This window comes from Polypterus senegalus, chromosome 17, assembly GCF_016835505.1.
Source record: "Polypterus senegalus isolate Bchr_013 chromosome 17, ASM1683550v1, whole genome shotgun sequence".
Classification (NCBI taxonomy): Eukaryota; Metazoa; Chordata; class Cladistia; order Polypteriformes; family Polypteridae; genus Polypterus; species Polypterus senegalus.
Window position 1 is genome coordinate 11427695 of NC_053170.1, and position 18626 is coordinate 11446320.

Consider the following 18626-nt stretch of genomic DNA (forward strand, 5'->3'; position numbering starts at 1 on the left):
TTGGTCACATTCAGTGCCACCTTTGTCACCCTCTGCAGTGCTTTACGCTCTTACACTCTTGAGCCAGAATGTGATGAGGCCAGTGAAGATCAACTCCACTGTATGCATGTAGAACACATATTGCTTGAACCAGGAGCATTCTCCATAACCAGGGCCCAGATTGCCCCCTTACCTGTGGTAGGACCCTGAGTACAGCTGACACCTTTGCAACCCCTGAATATGTCCACAGTTTTGATGAGTACTTATTGTTGTTAGACCAAAACAGAATCCGTGTTGCCAAGTTAGGTGAGATTATGTGTGATGAGTGGAGACTGGCAGAGAGGTTGTGAAAGATGACGTTGGCAGGGGAGGGGCTGGGTAGTCTTATTGTCTTGTCATTGCTCACCTTCTGTCACATATCCTATAGACAAAATGAGAGCAGCTCCAGGCCTTGCACTCCTGTCAGTCAGCAGGGGTTGAACCATACCTCGAGAATGACTGACTGACTGACTGAGGGTGATACTGGGGCTTTGTGGCAAGTCTGACCTCTGTGGTCGACAATAACTGCATCCACCATCCTCCTTTGAAAAACTGCATGATTTTGAAGCCCCTCTGTTGCAATACTTCAAGATGACACCTTCTGCCTTTCCCAACAGCCTCGGCTCTTCATTTGGATCAGCGGCGTTGAGTTGGTGGCTGTTGCTGTGTCCATCTGCCTTAAAAGAACACCGAATTTATAGCTACCTGCCTGACTGATGTTTTTTGTCTTTTCTCTTTTGTCCCCGCAGGGTACCTGGTGACCCACCATTAGCCTCCTCTGCCTCCGTGTACAGCTGCTCATCCCCTTCCCTACCTGACTTTGAGGTCTGCGGGGTTTCCAAGTCTGACAAGGGGATTTAGGCTTCTGTGTTTAACTATGGCGGGTAGGGGAGGTGCCGCACGACCTAACGGGCCTTCCGCAGGCAACAAAATTTGCCAGTTCAAGCTGGTGCTGTTGGGGGAGTCAGCTGTGGGCAAGTCCAGCCTCGTCCTGCGTTTTGTCAAAGGCCAGTTCCACGAGTACCAGGAGAGCACGATTGGAGGTAGGCAAGAAATCCCTCTTTTTATATTTTTACTTTTACCAGTTTCCTTGGCAGACTGCACCAACATCTCCTGTTACTTTAAGGTGTCTGCCGGATATGACATTGATAACATTGTGATTTTAGAGCCTTTTTTGTAATCCACAACTTGTACCTGAGCATGGTGGCTGTACAATGCACTGTGCTTTGAAATGTCCCTGGGAGCAGTGATCACTCCGATGGGCACTGTGGAAAATTTGAATTTCTGAGCACAAAGTGGCATCTACTGTGCCCATCGCTGATGGTTCTTGTTGTACAGAGCAGTATAGGGTTCAAGATTATATATCTGTGCTTTGAATTTTCTCTTTGGAGATAGTACTCAACATGAAAGACGTTACGATAATTAACATTCTAGTCTTACACCAGAGTTCATTGAGCCTATCTTGGCAGCATCGGGTACAACTCTGGATGGGGCACCGGTTGGGCCCACTCCTGCATCCACCCCCACCTTTGTCCATTTCAGAATGACATAGTTACCCAAACACACATGTCTTGGGAATGTGGGTAGACAATTGGGGCATCGATAGCGCACAGAGTGAAAACGTGGAAACCACTCACAGATGACAACGTTAGAAATTTGACAAACGAGAGGAGACCATTCAGTCCATCAAGCCCATTTGTTTAGCTAATAGCTAAGCTGTCCCAACATCACCTCCAGGTCCTTCTTAACAGTTGTCAGGGTTTCACCTTCAACTCCATGTCTCGTTAATTTGTTCCAGAGTCCCGCAACTCATTGTGTGAACAGGTGATTCCTGACTTCAGTTATAAATTCATTCCCCTTAATTTCCACTGTGGTCCTCAATTATCGGATTCACTGAAAAAATGTCCGAGTTTGAAAACTGTTTTGCAAGGCACTGAAACTTTGCCCAGTAATGCAAAGAACGCAACTGTTTTAAAGCACTAGGACAACAGTTAAGGCCACAGTATACATGCACAAATTAAAAATGACAACTGGGTATGGGCTTCGTCTTCATAAAGGGGCAAAACACTTTAAAGATGATTTTTACACAGAAATGTGAAATAAGAGAGCTCAGCATTTGAGCTGTGCAACCTATATCAGATGTGTGACAAAAAGTGAAAAGCAGGTTACTTCTATAAAGTGGGGGAAATAATTATTTGATCCCCTCCTGAATTTGTAAGTTTGCTGACTTATAAAGAAATGAACAGTCTAATTTTTATAGTAGTTTAATTTTAATGGAGAGAGACAGGATATCAACAAAAGTTATTAATTGATTTGCATGTCATTGAGTGAAATGAGTATTTGATACCCAAGCAAAACATGACTTACAGTAGTACAGGGAGATTGCACTCGAACGAGGCCCGGAATATTCTGTAATAACTCTCACTAGGACGAAGCAATCTGAACGAAACAACGTGCAATGTACTCCTCAGTATGTGGAGCTTCGAACAAGCCGGGATGCCCCTGCGTTGGAGTGATGAGGCAGGTGCTGGACAGCCATTTGCAACTTCTGGGTGCACACCGCCTGTACCCCTTCACTCAGTCACTCGACTTCTCATCAGGATGGTGGTGGACAGTACTGAGCAGTGCGTCTTCATGGTGCGAACCTATTGGGTCACCAATTCGTTTAAGCGATGTCCGAATCAACTGGATGATCGTGAGTTAACGGAAGGTGACTTCCAGCAAGATGAACAACGTGTCGCACATCAACAAGGAGCCTGGCAGATATTGAGTCTTTCTTCAGCATCAGGGTCATTTCAAAGGGGCTTTGGCCACCTTGGTTGCTGGATCTGACACCCTACCAGACTTCTTCCTTTGGGGTCTGCTCAAAGGAAAAGTTTTATCAGAACAAACCTCACACTGTGGAAGATTTGAAGGAAAACATCCAACTTGAAATTGTTGCTATTCCTCCCCCGCCGAGACGTTTGCTGATATGTTCAGGAATATGGCGCGCCACGTTGAAATGTGTCTGGCAGAAAATGGAAACCACTTCCAGCATCGCATGTAATGCATTTGATTAAGCATACGTCAAGGTATGGAGTGTATTTTTTTTTGGTTCGGGTTGCTTCATTGTAACGAGAGCTCCAACTGAATATTCAGGGCCTTTTTTGAGTGAATCTCTCTCTACTTGGTGGAGAAACCCTTGTTGGCAAGCATAATTGCCAATCTGTTACATGGCCAATTGGTTAAATGCGTATCAATCGACTAAGCTGAAACAGTTGGTGGTGACGGTGCGGAAGACATCAGCTTACAATATCATGTAGAATATCTACAACTGTTAACACTGTCTGGTCTTCCACCGGCTGAATTACTATTGAAAGAAGGATGAATCGTGATGTAATTGCGTAATTGATGTCTGAGTGGTGGGCTATGCAGTAGGACAAGATTCGTTGTATTCAGCATTGGTCGAACAGTTCTGACATGTAAAATATTAACAGGCAACAAGAAAGGTAATGTAGTACATCTTCAAGGGGCAACATTAGACACCATAGGAGATCGTGATATGCCATTCGTATTAAAATGCTTACAGTTTCCAGTTAGAATAGCTTTTGCAAAGACAATTAACAAATCACAGGGACAAACATTTGAAAAAAGTCGTTTTATTTAATAGAGAGAAAGAAATGAAATTCACTCACGAGCAGTTATACGTTGTGTTGTCACAATGTAAGTCCAAACATGGAATCAAAATTCAGTGCGATATTGATGAAAAATTATTTCCAAATATAGTTTTTACTGAAGTTTTACAGTAAAAGTGTAAGTTTAAAAAGTATTTGCGTGTTAATTTCAAAGCCAAACAGAACAAAAACGTATAACGCCATGAATACCTCTAACATAACATGAAACATAATTTTCTTTCAATTTATTACGTTTTCCTATTTTTTTATTATGGTTAATTAACTCGCTGTAATGTAAAAGTTAGTTCTATTATGCATATGTAAGAATTCCCATGAAACTAACAATCTGTTTAAATTGTACATCCGCTTCCCCATACGCGAGCGGCAGACTAGCGCGTAGAGCCCGCCCGAGGGTTGGCGAGCAGGGGACGGAGCCCCCAGTATATCTCTATCTGTCTAATAGTGCCTTTCATTTCTGTCTGTCTGCTTTTCACAAAAGAACTACTTAACGGATTTAGATCGGGATTTTTTTTCTATAATTTGCTGGAACATTCCAGTTGATTTTGCGACACCGATTTATTCGTGCAAACTCGAGGGGAGGCGGGACCTCAGGAATAAGGTGCTGGCACGTAGAGCCCGCCTGGGGATTGTAATTAATATAGATCAGTTTGCAGAACCTCCCTTCATTTTCACATTAAGGTCTTTTTCAGTATCCAATAAAGTCAAATTAATTCAAGTGTGATTCAATGTTGTTTAACAAGAAAATGTGTGAACTTCCAAGGAGGTGAATACTTTTTTTTTAAGGCAGTGTATTTTATTTACTTGTACAGATTTATATTTGACAGAAGAAGTCTTGCTGGCTGTGAGTTTTTAATGCAATGTCTTTGGGGTCTCTGTAAAAACCTTTTGATGTCTCAAGAGGAAAATTTGGTTCAATGATTTGAATTAAAAACAAAAATCTAATTGCAATTACAAAAGGCTCAAGGAAACACAAGAGCAGCTGATTGGCAGAAAGTGTGACCCAGGTAAAGATAAAGTTGTGGACTGGTAAACATGAGGTCACTTGTTCAGATAAGTAAGTCAGGACTCTACCCGTACCACCCTTCATGTTTCTATTTTACAATGATGAATATGGTGGCATCCACCATGAAAGGTACTGTATGTTCTGGCCTAAACCCGCTTTCAAGCTTGAAATTCTTGAACGTGATGGTCCACTGCAACGGGCAAGACTTAAAAGGCGGTTGGTTACCCCACCTTGTCGCTCTGAGCCGACATCTGCCTGTAAGTTATATTTCTCCAGGGCCTGAATGGTCCTTTTAAACTTTGCCTGCTTGTTGGCGCTTGACTGTTTTTAAGTGTGTGTGTGGCTTTTATGTTATTATTTATTTATTTTTTTAAGCACTCAGGGCTGACCACTTTAAGATGAATGTGTTTGCTTAATAATTCATTTCTGCCTGCCTTGCTTTTCAGAGGCAGCTTTCTGTTGTTTTGCTTCCTCTTTTGCTTTGCTCAGTAGCTTTTCCAGTTTCCCAGAGAAAGGCAGCGGGGGGTTTTGACAAAAAAAGAACACCTAAAGAACCTCACAAACCAGCACCCCTGCCAACCCCCAGTCTTGGAACTCAGCCACCCATGTACTTGAAGGAAAAGAGGGGCTTGGTCAGCAGATCCGTCTCTCAATGTGAAATCTCTCATCAGCAGGAAGGTCAAAGGTAGCAAGAATGGCCTTGAGTGGCGCCCAACATGTGACCGCTGCCATCTAGCAGTTTGTTAATGTGTCGGGTGGCTCACGTGCCCGTCCAGGAATGTGCAGAGATGAGTTTTTTTTTTTTTTGCAAGCAGGAGACCGACGGTTGAATGTATGAACCCCACGCCTCCTTTCTGCTGTTTAGCAGAAGTGCAATGCTGTGTCTGCTGGCCTCTGCGTCTTAAAACAGGATGTCTTGTAAATAACTGAAACTTCCTAAGTGATTGCCAGACCTTGTGTCCCTCCCTTGCTCAGTTTCTTTAAATTCGATTCTCCAAGTGAGAAATAGAAACAGAAGTTGCGAGTGAGCGTTCTTAATGGGGGACGGAGATGCTGCAGATGATTGGGGCCATCATTTGAGAATGGGCTTGGTCTGATTTGGGTTAGAGTGAGTGGATAATTGTGACTGAAATTTTTGCAAATCCCCTGAAATGAAAGTCTGCAATGTACTCTTTAATCACATCTAAATTATTTGATTTATAAATTTAAGCTGTGGGGCAGAGGAGGGATATCAAGGTAAAATGCGTCTTTTTTCCCCCAAAGATTATAGAGGGTACTGTAGATGGTCACTGGGCAGGCCTACACTAAATATGAGTCAAGTCTTAAGGTTACAGCCAGTTTACCACACTCATTCTGTATTACAGCATATTATATGTTGTAGAAATGGAGCGAACGAACATGAAATACACATAAAGGTCAGATGAATTTGTTAGCATACTGGCATCAGAAGAAGGTTGTATACTTTGCTTGGTAATTTTGAAGGAATTCACCCTTGCCCCTTTTTTGAAGCGTTTGTTGTGTAGCTCATTTCAATGTTACTTCTTAATTTACTAAAATCGTTTTTTGGAACTGGAAAGGGAGAGGCAGATTGAAAATGATCTGTGGATGGCTAACTCACGGGAACATTTGCCATTCTGTCCGTCCCGCTTGTTTTTCTAGCTAATTACAGTAGTTAAGCTGTCCCGACATCTCATACAGAGACTTCTTAAATGTTGTCCAGGATTTCTGCGGTGGGCTGGCGCCCCGCCCAGGGTTTGTTTCTTGCCTTGCGCCCTGTGTTGGCTGGGATTGGCTCCAGCAGACCCCCGTGACCCTGTAGTTAGGATATAGCGGGTTGGTTAATGGATGGATGGATGGATGTCCAGGATTCTGCTTCAACTCCATGTGTCAGTGATTTGCTCTCGATTCCCACAACTCTTTGCATAAGGAAGTGCTTCCTGGCTTCACTCCTAAATAAGATTACCTGGCAAAGTGTCACTTTCAAATTTTATGTAAAGGGCTAATCAGAGTGGACATATTGGAGAATGTTATGTTATCTGTTAAGAGGTAACATTTGGTTCTGTAGTATTCATTTGAACATTTTGGTTCTTTTGTAGTCAATGCACCCTTTGGCTACAGTAATTGCCTCATAGATCACCATGAAAAATACTGAAATACTCCACTGTAATGATATATTATGCAGTTATGTAAAAACGTTCGTACACCCCATGAGGAGCTTGGTCCTTTTATTTTTCTCATATTCGAAGTAAAGGGAAAGTATTGTAATCGTCCAACCATTCAATGTCAAGATTTTGACGAACCTCGACGTTTTAGACATCCCTGACTTTCTTGTATACGAACTGTAGGGAATGTATTGGAATCCTCCAAAAATTCCATTTTCGAGGTTTTGATGAATCTTAATGTTTTAAGACCTCACCAAGTCAAAAAATACCATTTTTGGAGTTACAGTATGTCTGTGTGTTTGTGTAATTACGGTAACATGAGTACGCTTTCACTTGGGTCAACCAAATTTTGCCTACAAGTATTGGGTACAAAACGTAGATTACTATAAACTTTTGGGCTATTTCCATTAACCGGAAGTGGTACTTTACATTTTATTCATGCAGCTGCAGAGTCCGATTTATTCAACTTTACTTTTATAATAATTGTTCAAGGCGGCATGGTGGCGCAGTGGTAGCGCTGCTGCCTCGCAGTTAGGTGACCCAGGTTCGCTTCCCGGGTCCTCCCTGCGTGGAGTTTGCATGTTCTCCCCTGTCTCGTGGGGTCCTTCCGGTTTCCCCACAATCCAAAGACATGCAGGTTAGGTGGGTTGGCGCTTCTAAATTGTCCTTAGTGTGTACTTGGTGTGTGGGTGTGTTTGTGTGTGTGTCCTGCGGTGGGTTGGCACCCTGCCCAGGATTGGTTCCTGCCTTGTGCCCTATGTTGGCTGGAATTGGCTCCAGCAGACCCCCGTGACCCTGTATTCGGATTCAGCGGGTTAGAAAATGGATGGATAATTGTTCAATATATCATAAATTTAATTTGATTTGTTGTTGATGGTTCTTTAATGTACTTAATATAAAAATATAATAATTGTCTTGCGGTTTGCTCCTCAAATATCCATCCCCATATCTGAGTATACGAGAAAATCGCGGGGAGACCACTCCTGATTTTTAACATATGTGGACATATCAAGATAGATTTGACATTTAACTCTTTCAGGGCTGAGGTTGACTTTTGTCGAAATTCAGGGGTAGAGGACAGTAATCGGCTGTAAACTGCAACAAAACCCACCCTTACGTTTTAGTTTGATTCTCTTTGCTAGAAGGAAAGTTAAGTAGCTTGTGCTAATTTATCCTTGATTCCCTGCACATACATGAGTAGCGAAGAGCAAGCAACCTCTAAAATGGCATCGACATCTGTTGAGAGACTAAAGCAGATGTGCAAATTAAAATACTCCATAAACGTTTTACGTATTAGCACTGAACTGGACTCTGACTTGTCGAACTTGGAATTTGATGCAAGCGATTTGGAGATGGAGATCAAAAATGACATTGAGGGGCCAGCATCAGCTGATCAGTCTCCAGATGATTGTGGTGTTGAACACATTCATGCAGCTGATTCGCCTACAGCAGCCTTCGCCTGGTAGGACCACCACTTATGATGACAGGAGGTACAAACCGTATTGCGTCACACTGCAACTGCCACCTCCACCCACCTGCTGTGCGAAGACAGCTAGGCAGCCAGCCAGCCCACTGTGCATTCCTGCTGGCCATCGAGGCACACCTGTGCAGCCACTGCCGCCAGAGATGCCAAACATGCGCCAACAGCAGCCCCAGCACGTAGCAACAGACGTTTTATGTTGATTTATGTGTGAAACCAGTGCAGTGTGTGCTTTTCAGAAAACTGAAAAAATATTCAGCCCTCAAAGAGTTAAACAGTATCTTTATATAAAGGTGATGCCACGAAAAAGAAAATTTAACATTAACATTTATTTGCTTTACTGATGCTTGTATTCAAAGCAACTTACAAAAGACGTCAGCATAAACGTCAGTCTGGGGAGCCGTTTAGGAACAAGTGTTACAAGATAAAGTTACAGAATTAGTCATCACAAGTGAAGAGATCAGAACGAGTTACACTTCCTAGGTTACAAAAACCTAATAGTTAATATCAATTGGGCAGAAATTCAGACGCTTCTCAAGTACTTTGAAAGAGTCAGAATTTCAAATGGAGTTTGACAGCTTGGATTGACTGGATTGCTGCTCTCACTTTGTGGCTTAGTGTATCGCTGAAGCAGACTGTGACTTTTTTTCTTTTTTGGCTTTCTGCTTCTTCCTCAGCTGCTTTCCTCACACAGACGGTCTGTTTGGATGAGACTACGGTAAAGTTCGAGATCTGGGACACAGCAGGACAGGAGCGGTATCACAGCCTCGCACCGATGTACTACAGAGGGGCACAGGCTGCCATTGTTGTTTTTGACATCACTAACACAGTATGTATCTCACTGAAGTGGGGGCGGGAACGGTGGAGGAGGTGGGTGTTGTGAGGGGGTTTGGATTGGGGTAAGCTTGGAGCAATGCTGGGCACACCACTTCAGAAAATGTACCACAGACAGGCCCACCAATAGAATTGCATCAGGGGTGGGTTGACATTTTTTTTTTTTTTTTTATTTGAAATCACTACCACAGTATGTATCTCAGTAATGGGGGTGATTTGGGGGCTGGGGGTTGTGAGTAGGTTTGGATTAGTTCAGTGTTTCCCAAACTCGGTCTTGTGGCTGCAGGTTTTTGTTCCAACCAGCTTCTGTTTTTAATTGAATTCCTGGGCTAATTAAGTGAACTGTTATTTCCCAAGTTTTGTGCTTTGGGAACAGCATAGAAATTAGAAAACGAAGTTTGGTTAAAAAAAAAAAAGAAAATTATATATATGTATGTATAAATGTATGTGTATATGTACAGTACAGGACAAAAGTTTGGACACACCTCCTCATTCAATGTGTTTTCTTTATTTTCATGACCATTTCCAGCACTCCATCACTCTCCTTCTTGGTCAAATAGCCCTTACACAGCCTAGAGGTGTGTTTGGGGTCATTGTCCTGTTGAAAAATAAATGATCGTCCAACTAACCTGACTTCTGCACAACACAACTGCTGGTCCCAACCCCATTGATAAAGCAAGAAATTCCACTAAATAACCCTGATAAGGCACACATGTGAATTGAAAACCATTTCAGGTGACTACCTGTTAAAGCTCATTGAGAGGATGCCAAGAGTGTGCAAAGCAGTAATCAGAGCAAAGGGCGGCTATTTTGAAGAAACTAGAATATAAAACATGTTTTCAGTGATTTCACCTTTTTTTGTTAAGTACATAACTCCACATGTGTTCATTCATAGTTTTGATGCCTTCAGTTAGAATCTACCAATGGAAATGGTCATGAAAATAAAGAAAACACATTGAATGAGAAGGTGTGCCCAAACTTTTGGCCTGTACTGTATGTATGTATGTGTGTATACATATATATTGGTTGGATGAAAAATGCTAATTTTTTGACATAGGAATTTTGGGTTTTCATGAGCTGTATATATGTGTATATATGTGTGTATATATATATATATATATATATATATATATAAACTGCTCAAAAAAATTAAAGGAACACTTTGAAAACACATCAGATTTCAATGGGAAAAAGATGCCACATCGTTTGATGGAAATGAAAATGATCAACCTACAGAGCCCTGAATTCAAAGACGCCCCAAAAATCAGAGTGAACAAATGATGTGGCAGGCTAGTCCATTTTGCCCAAATTGAATTGCAGCAACTCCAAATTGTACGCAGCACTTTGTATGGCCCCTGTGTTCTTGTATACATGCCTGACAACATCGGTGCATGCTTCTAATGAGATGACAGATGGTGTTGTGGGGGATCACCTCCCAGATCTGGACCAGGGCATCACTGAGCTCCTGGACAGTCTGAGGTGCAACCTGGTGGCATTGGATGGACCAAAACATAATGTCCCAGAGGTGTTCTATTTAGGTCAGGAAAGTGTGGTGGCCAGTCAATGGTATCAATTCCTTCATCCTCCAGGAACTGCCTGCATACTCTCACCACATGAGGCCAGGAATTGTCGTGCACCAGGAGCCACTGTACCAGCATAGGGTCTGACAATGGGTCCAAGGATTTCATCCTGATACCTAATGGCAGCCAAGGTGCCTTTGTCAAGCCTGTAGCGGTCTGTGTGACCCTCCATGGATATGCCTCCCCAGACAATCATTAACCCACCACCAAACTGCTCATGCTGAATGATGTTACAAGCAGCATAATGTTCTCCATGGCTTCTCCAGACCCTTTCACTTCTGTCACGTGCTCAGGGTGAACCTGCTCTCATTTGTAAAAAGCATAGGGCACCAGTGGTGCATCTGCCAATTCTGGTATTCTATGGCGAATGCCAATGGAGCTGCATGCTGCTGGGCAGTGAGCTCAGGGCCCATTAGAGGACATGGGGCCCTTGGGTCACCCTCATGAAGTCTTTCTGGTTGTTTGGTCAGAGACATTCACACCAGTGGCCTGCTGGAGGTCATTTTGTAGGGCTCTGGCAGTGCTCATCCTGTTCCTCCTTGCCCAAAGGAGCAGATACTGGTCCTGCTGATGGGTTATGGACCTTCTATGGCCCTCTCCAGCTCTCCTAGAGTAACTGCTTGTCTCCTAGAATCTCCTCCAGGCCCTTGAGACTGTGCAGGGAGACACAGCAAACCTTCTGGCAATGACACGTATTGATGTGCCATCCTGGAGAAGTTGGACTACCTGTGCAACCTCTGTAGGGTCCAGGTATCGCCTCATGCTACCAGTAGTGACACTGACTGTAGCCAAATGCAAAACTAGTGAAGAAACAGTCAGAAAAGATGAGGAGGGAAAAATGTCAGTGGCCTCCACCTGTTAAACCATTCCTGTTTTGGGGGTCATCTCATTGTTGCCCCTCTAGTGCATCTGTTGTTAATTTCATTAACACCACAGCAGCTGAAACTGATTAACAACCCCCTCTGCTACTTAACTGACCAGATTAATATCCCATAAGTTTCATTGACTTTATGCTATACTCTGATTAAAAATTGTTCCTTTAATTCTTTATATGTGTTGTGTATGTATATAAATAAACCAAGTAGATATATGGGAATAATGTATTTTTTCTTTTTGCCAATATTTTCATTCTATTTTTCTAGGTGTTCTAATTGTTTAATTAATCCATTATTTACTAATTAGGGGGTCTGATGCTGAAGTACTTGCACCCCTTGATTATTTTGTGTTGTTTTCCTGGGTGTCTGCTCTGCTCATTTTTAATTGTCATTAATAAGATACAACAAAAGGGAAAAGCTGCACCGAGAAAGGGCAAAATAGAATGAAATCAACAAAAGAGAGTTAAGCATTTAAATCAATAGCAAAAGCAGAAATATTTCTAAATGTTTTATAAATGTAAAAATCATGCTGCTGTGCTTTTCTGAATGTAGAATAAAAGAAAAAATAGCAGCTATTTAAATGAGATCAGTGTTATCAGGTGTTGTCACTGATTAGGAATCTGGTTGGAACAAAAACCTTCAGTCACAGTGGGGCCACAGGACCGAGGTTGGGGAATCTTGGAGAAGTGCTTGGGCACACCACTTTATAAAATGTACATTAGGCAGGCCAACCAAAGGAATTTCATCAGGGTTGGGTGGCATTTTTCATTATTTTCATTTCATTTTCAATTTTATCAAAAGACAATAGGGGATCTTAGTGGAGCGATGTGGTCCTTGCATTAAACGACTGCTGTGCAAGGAATCTGGTCTACTCTAAGTTAGGGCAAAAGTGGAGTAAGTAATCGTCAGACATTACCCACAAGGCATTTGGCATCTGTAGGTACCTACAGTGGCTTGCAAAAGTATTCGGCCCCCTTGAACTTTTCCACATTTTGTCACATTACAGCCACAAACATGAATCAATTTCATTGGAATTCCTCATGAAAGACCAATACAAAGTGGTGTACACGTGAGAAGTGGAATGAAAATCATTCATGCATGATTCCAAACATTTTTACAAATAAATAACTGCAAAGTGGGGTGTGTGTAATTATTCAGCCCCCTTTGGTCTGAGTGCAGTCAGTTGCCCATAGACATTGCCTGATGAGTGCTAATGACTAAATAGAGTGCACCTGTGTGTAATCTAATGTCAGTACAAATACAGCTGCTCTGTGACGGCCTCAGAGGTTGTCTAAGAGAATATTGGGAGCAACAACACCATGAAGTCCAAAGAACACACCAGACAGGTCAGGGATAAAGTTATTGAGAAATTTAAAGCAGGCTTAGGCAACAAAAAGATTTCCAAAGCCTTGAACATCCCACGGAGCACTGTTCAAGCGATCATTCAGAAATGGAAGGAGTATGGCACAACTGTAAACCTACCAAGACAAGGCCGTCCACGTAAACTCATAGGCCGACCAAGGAGAGCGCTGATCAGAAATGCCGCCAAGAGGCCCATGGTGACTCTGGACGAGCTGCAGAGATCTACAGCTCAGGTGGGGGAATCTGTCCATAGGACAACTATTAGTCGTGCACTGCACAAAGTTGGCCTTAATGGAAGAGTGGCAAGAAGAAAGCCATTGTTAACAGAACACCATAAGAAGTCCCGTTTGCAGTTTGCCACAAGCCATGTTGGGGACACAGCAAACATGTGGAAGAAGGTGCTCTGGTCAGATGAGACCAAAATGGAACTTTTTGGCCAAAATGCAAAACGCTATGTGTGGCGGAAAACAACACTGCACATCACTCTAAACACACCATCCCCACTATCAAATAAGGTGGTGGCAGCATCATGCTCTGGGGGTGCTTCTCTTCAGCAGGGACAGGGAAGCTGGTCAGAGTTGATGGGAAGATGGATGGAGCCTAATACAGGGCAATCTTGGAAGAAAACCTCTTGGAGTCTGCAAAAGACTTGAGACTGGGGCGGAGGTTCACCTTCTAGCAGGACAACGACCCTAAACATAAAGCAAGGGCAACAATGGAATGGTATAAAACAAAACATATCCATGTGTTAGAATGGCCCAGTCAAAGTCCAGATCTAAATCCAATCGAGAATCTGTGACAAGATCTGAAAACTGCTGTTCACAAACGCTGTCCATCTAATCTGACTGAGCTGGAGCTGTTTTGCAAAGAAGAATGGGCAAGGATTTCAGTCTCTAGATGTGCAAAGCTGGTAGAGACATACCCTAAAAGACTGGCAGCTGTAATTGCAGCAAAATGTGGTTCTACAAAGTATTGACTCAGGGGGCTGAATAATTACGCACACCCCACTTTTCAGTTATTTATTTGTTAAAATTGTTTGGAATCATGTATGATTTTCATTCCACTTCTCACGTGTACACCACTTTGTATTGGTCTTTCACGTGGAATTCCAATAAAATTCATTCATGTTTGTGGCTGTAATGTGACAAAATGTGGAAAAGTTCAAGGGGGCCGAATACTAATGCAAGCCACTGTATAAGGTGCAGTTATTAATGTGCTTCACTGACTTTTGAGGTATTGGGGGTTTTAAAGTTTGGCATGTGCAAGTTATGGAACATATGTTAATGCTTTGTGTGCTCTGCAGGATACATTCACACGAGCTAAAAACTGGGTAAAGGAACTTCAGAGGCAAGCCAGTCCCAACATTGTCATCGCCCTGGCAGGAAACAAGGCTGACCTCGCTAGCAAGAGAGCCGTCGAATTCCAGGTGGGCAGTTTTAAGGATATGGTCTCAAACATTTTTGCATTGGTCCTATCGCGTGTTTTTACCCTTTGGTTTTGTTATGCTGATTGATGTTCCCAGCTGCTTCGATGTCTCCCTAATGCTCAATTATTGTGTTGGAAGTGTGAGGTGGGATATGTGTTAAGGTGGGCACGGTAGCACTGGTCTTTGTTTGATACTTAGATGAAATAGATATGAAAGGAATTATGACAGATAGAAATGAAATGGCACTATATAATACATGTGTAGGTGCAAAAAATACTGCAGTGCCTATAGCAAGTATTCCTTGTTGTATTGATAGGTAACACTTTATTTGTCCCAAGGGGGAAATTTGGCTTTTTAAAAAAGTTCCTTAAATAGATATTATTATATACTGCTCAAATAAATGAAAGGACCACTTTTTAATGAGAGTATAGAATCAAGTCAATGAAACTTGTGGGCTATTGATCTGGTCAGTTAAGTAGCAGAGGGGGTTGTTAATCAGTTTCAGCTGCTTTGGTGCACGAGGGGCAACAATGAGATGACCCCCAAAACTGGATTGAATGGTTTAACAGGTGGAGGCCACTGACATTTTTCCCTCCTCATCTGCTTTTTCATGCGTTTTGCATTTGGCTACGGTCAGTGTCACTACTGGTAGCATGAGGCGGTACCTGGACCCTACAGAGCTGGCACAGGTAGGACAACATCTCCAGGATGGCAGGCACATCAATGTGTGCCATTGCCAGATGTTTTGCTGTGTCTCCCTGCACAGTCTGAACAGCATGGAGGACATTCCAGGAGACAGGCAGTTACACTAGGAGAGCTGGACAGGACCCCTCGTAGAAGGTCCTTAACCCATCAGCAGGACTCACTGGGCAAGGAGGAACAGGATGAGCACTGGCAGAGCCTACAAAATGACCTCCAGCAGGCAGGCCACTGGTGTGAATGTCTCTGACCTCTGACAAAAATAAACAGACTTCATGATGGTGGCCCGAGTACCCGACGTCCTCTAGTGGGCACCATGGAGATCGATTGGCATTTGCCATAGAATACCAGAATTGGCAGGTCCACCACTGGTGCCCTGTGCTTTTCACAGATGAGAGCAGGCTCACCCTGAGCACACGTGACAGATGTGAAAGGGTCTGGAGAAGCCGTGGAGAACGTTATGCTGCCTGCAACATCATTCAGCATGACTGGTTTGGTGGTGGGTCAGTGATGATATATCTAGGGAGGCAAATCCATGGAGGGACACGCAGACCTCTACAGGCTAGACAATGGAATCTTGACTGCCATTAGCTATCGGGATGAAATCCTTGGATTCATAGTCAGAGCCTGTTCTGGTGCAGTGGCTCCTGGGTTCTTCCTGGTGCACGACAATGCCCAGCCTCATGTGGCGAGAGTATGCAGGCAGTTCCTGGAGGATGAAGGAATTGATACCATTGACTGGACCTCACTCGCCTGACCTCAATCCAATGGAACACCTCTGGGTGGGACATTATGTTTGGGTCCATCTGACACCTCAGACTGTCCAGGAGCTCAGTGATGCCCTGGTCCAGATCTGGGAGGAGATCCCCAGGACACCATGTGTCATCTCATTAGGAGTATGAGTCACCCCCCATCACCCTCCCCAAACGTTGTCAGGCATGCATACAAGCATGTGGGGGCCATAACAACAATTGAGTACAATTTGGAGTTACTGCAATGAAATTTCGGCAAAATGGACTCGCCCGCCTGCTTGCCGCATCATTTTTTCCCTTTGATTTTCGGGGTGTCATTGAATTCGGCCCTCTGTAAGTTGATCATTTTCATTTCCATCAAACGATGTGGCATCCTTTCGTTCATAACACATTACCCAGTCTATATCAGTATAGATAGCCAGAAAAATTTCTTTCCCTCATTGAGATCTGATGTGTTTTCAAAGTGTTCTTTTAATTTTTTTTGAGCAGTTAATTATAGCAAACAAACAAACCCCCCTCTGAAATAAATACCAGAATGACTAAAAGAAAAAAAAAAAAACTTGCGACTTGGCTAAAGAAAAATAGAGCAGTCAGTGTAAGGCGCTATAAAGGTGTATTGCCATTGGTGTAAAGCAGTGCTTCTCAATTATTTTCTGTCATGCCCCCCCTAGGAAGAAGAAAACATCTCGCGCCCCCTATAAATAGTATCATTTGTCTATAAAATTGTTATAAGTACACCTCTGCATAACACTGTATCCTTATTAACGTATAAGAGAATAAAAAAGAAAGAAATATGGACCAATTTACAACAAAGAATAGCTTTATTAAATGTAACAGAAAAGATTTAAAGTGCATTCTAAATTCAAAAAAAATTTAAAAGAAAAATAAAGCATGTTCCCCGAGTTCAAACACGCCACCCCCACTATTTGAGAAACACTGGTGTAAAGGAACTCCAGTGCGTTTCTTCTCAAAGTTTTGCTGAATAGTTTGTTGTCTGAAAGTCCTCAGTGTTAGTGGGTCACAGAGACTGTGAACTGGTGGCCACAGTTCACCCAGCAACTGATATTTTAGGTTGATTTATGTGTGAGATCCCTGCTTTGGATACTTTTCAGAAAACTACATGTTTTGTGGAAAAAATATTCAGCCCTCAAAGAACTAAGACTATGACTGAGCTGAAGCAGTTTTTTAACAAAGAACGGCCCAAAATTCCTCCTGAATGTTGTGCAGGTCTGATCTGCACCTTCCAGAAGCCAATGGAGGTTCAACCAGTTATTAAATCTCAGGGTTGAATTTTTCCACAGCACACTGTGAATGCTTTATGGGTGAGTTTACTTGAGACATTAAAGATTGTTATTATTTGTGTGTTATTAGCATGAGCATATTGTGTTTGTCTGTGCTTCTCAAGATCAGATCACATGTTATGGCCAATTAATGTGGGAAAAACAGGCAATTCCAGGTTCACATACCTTTTCTTGCAACTGTTGATATTTAGGTATTTGTTGGGAGGTTTTGTTGTGAATTTAATGGGATTTGGTATCATTTTAATAAGACTGGAACCACAAAACAATACCTTACATGAGTAAAACGGGGATGAGCTGCATAGGTGACGGATTGTGTGAGACACTCTGGTAGACACTTGACATCACAAGGAGGAGATGTCATGGTCACCAGTGTCCTGTCCCATTTTGTAACTAAACTTGAACATGGTTTGCATGTTTTTGTTTTCTGTTTCTCAGGAAGCACAAGCCTATGCAGATGATAACAGTTTGCTCTTCATGGAGACGTCTGCCAAGACTGCGATGAACGTGAATGAAATTTTTATGGCCATTGGTAAGGAAGCATTTATGTATGTACACAATAGAAATATGGGCTTTATAAAAGTGTGGCTTAGAGTGAAATTCTCCAGCTAGAGGTACCAGCAGAAATGTTTCATTTCCTTAAGGCGCCAGGTCAGTGTTGAAGGAAAATGCAAAAACATGGATGGTCCAATCTTAGTTTGGTCAAGTTGCTATATTGACATACTTTACAAAGGTGACAGATTTTTTTTTTTTTTTTGCACTTGCCGTCAGCACAACAACAATACGTATTGGAACATTAGCACAAGTTTGATGAGAATGGGCCATTTAGCCCAACAGAATTCAAATATCGTAGTCAAATTATTTTGTGAAAATGACAATCCAGTTGAGTTTTGGTGAGCCCCACAGTCCTACTGTCCACCGCACTTAAACAGTCATTTTATTCCATGTCTCTGTAGTTCTTTGTGCAAAGAAAAATTTTCTAACGTTTGTACCGAATTTACCCTTGACAAGTTTCCTTGTGCCTTAAGGTTCTTATTGAAGAATCCATTTTAAATAACAGTTGGCATCCACTGTATTAATTACCTTCTGCAGTTGTGTCACCTTTTAATCTTCATCTCTTTAAACACTCAACCCTGAAATAATTTTCTTTCTCTTATTTATCATGAGTTGAAAGTAGTGATGGCTGACAAAGATTTTTTTAATCTCATCTTTTCAGGATGAATAGCAATCACACAGTTTTAAATACGGTGGGCTTCAGTGGAGACCAGCAGGGGCCAATCCTGAACACTGGCAAGCAAAATTAAAAACCTCCATTATCAAATGTCAGGTTTCTCGAGACACATAATCCACATGACAGTTCTCCAGTTGCATGCTCACAATGTCCTAAACGCATGAACAGTCATGTGAAATGTTTTTTTTTACTTTTATAATATGTACATTAGAACAATCACAAAGCTCGCCAG

The 18626-nt window shown here is 42.4% G+C and overlaps 1 protein-coding gene across 2 annotated transcripts in view; it reads left to right on the top strand.

Annotated features, from left to right (window-relative positions):
• Positions 1 to 18626, top strand: part of rab5c (RAB5C, member RAS oncogene family) — a 77689-nt gene that overhangs the window by 53646 nt on the left and 5417 nt on the right. For both annotated transcript variants that reach the window (XM_039740790.1, XM_039740791.1), the window contains exons 2-5: positions 768 to 1061; positions 9015 to 9166; positions 14292 to 14414; positions 17602 to 17695. In XM_039740790.1, coding sequence (XP_039596724.1) covers positions 896 to 1061; positions 9015 to 9166; positions 14292 to 14414; positions 17602 to 17695 — 535 coding nt within the window. In that variant the 5' untranslated portion in view covers positions 768 to 895. The remainder of the gene's footprint in view (positions 1 to 767; positions 1062 to 9014; positions 9167 to 14291; positions 14415 to 17601; positions 17696 to 18626) is intronic.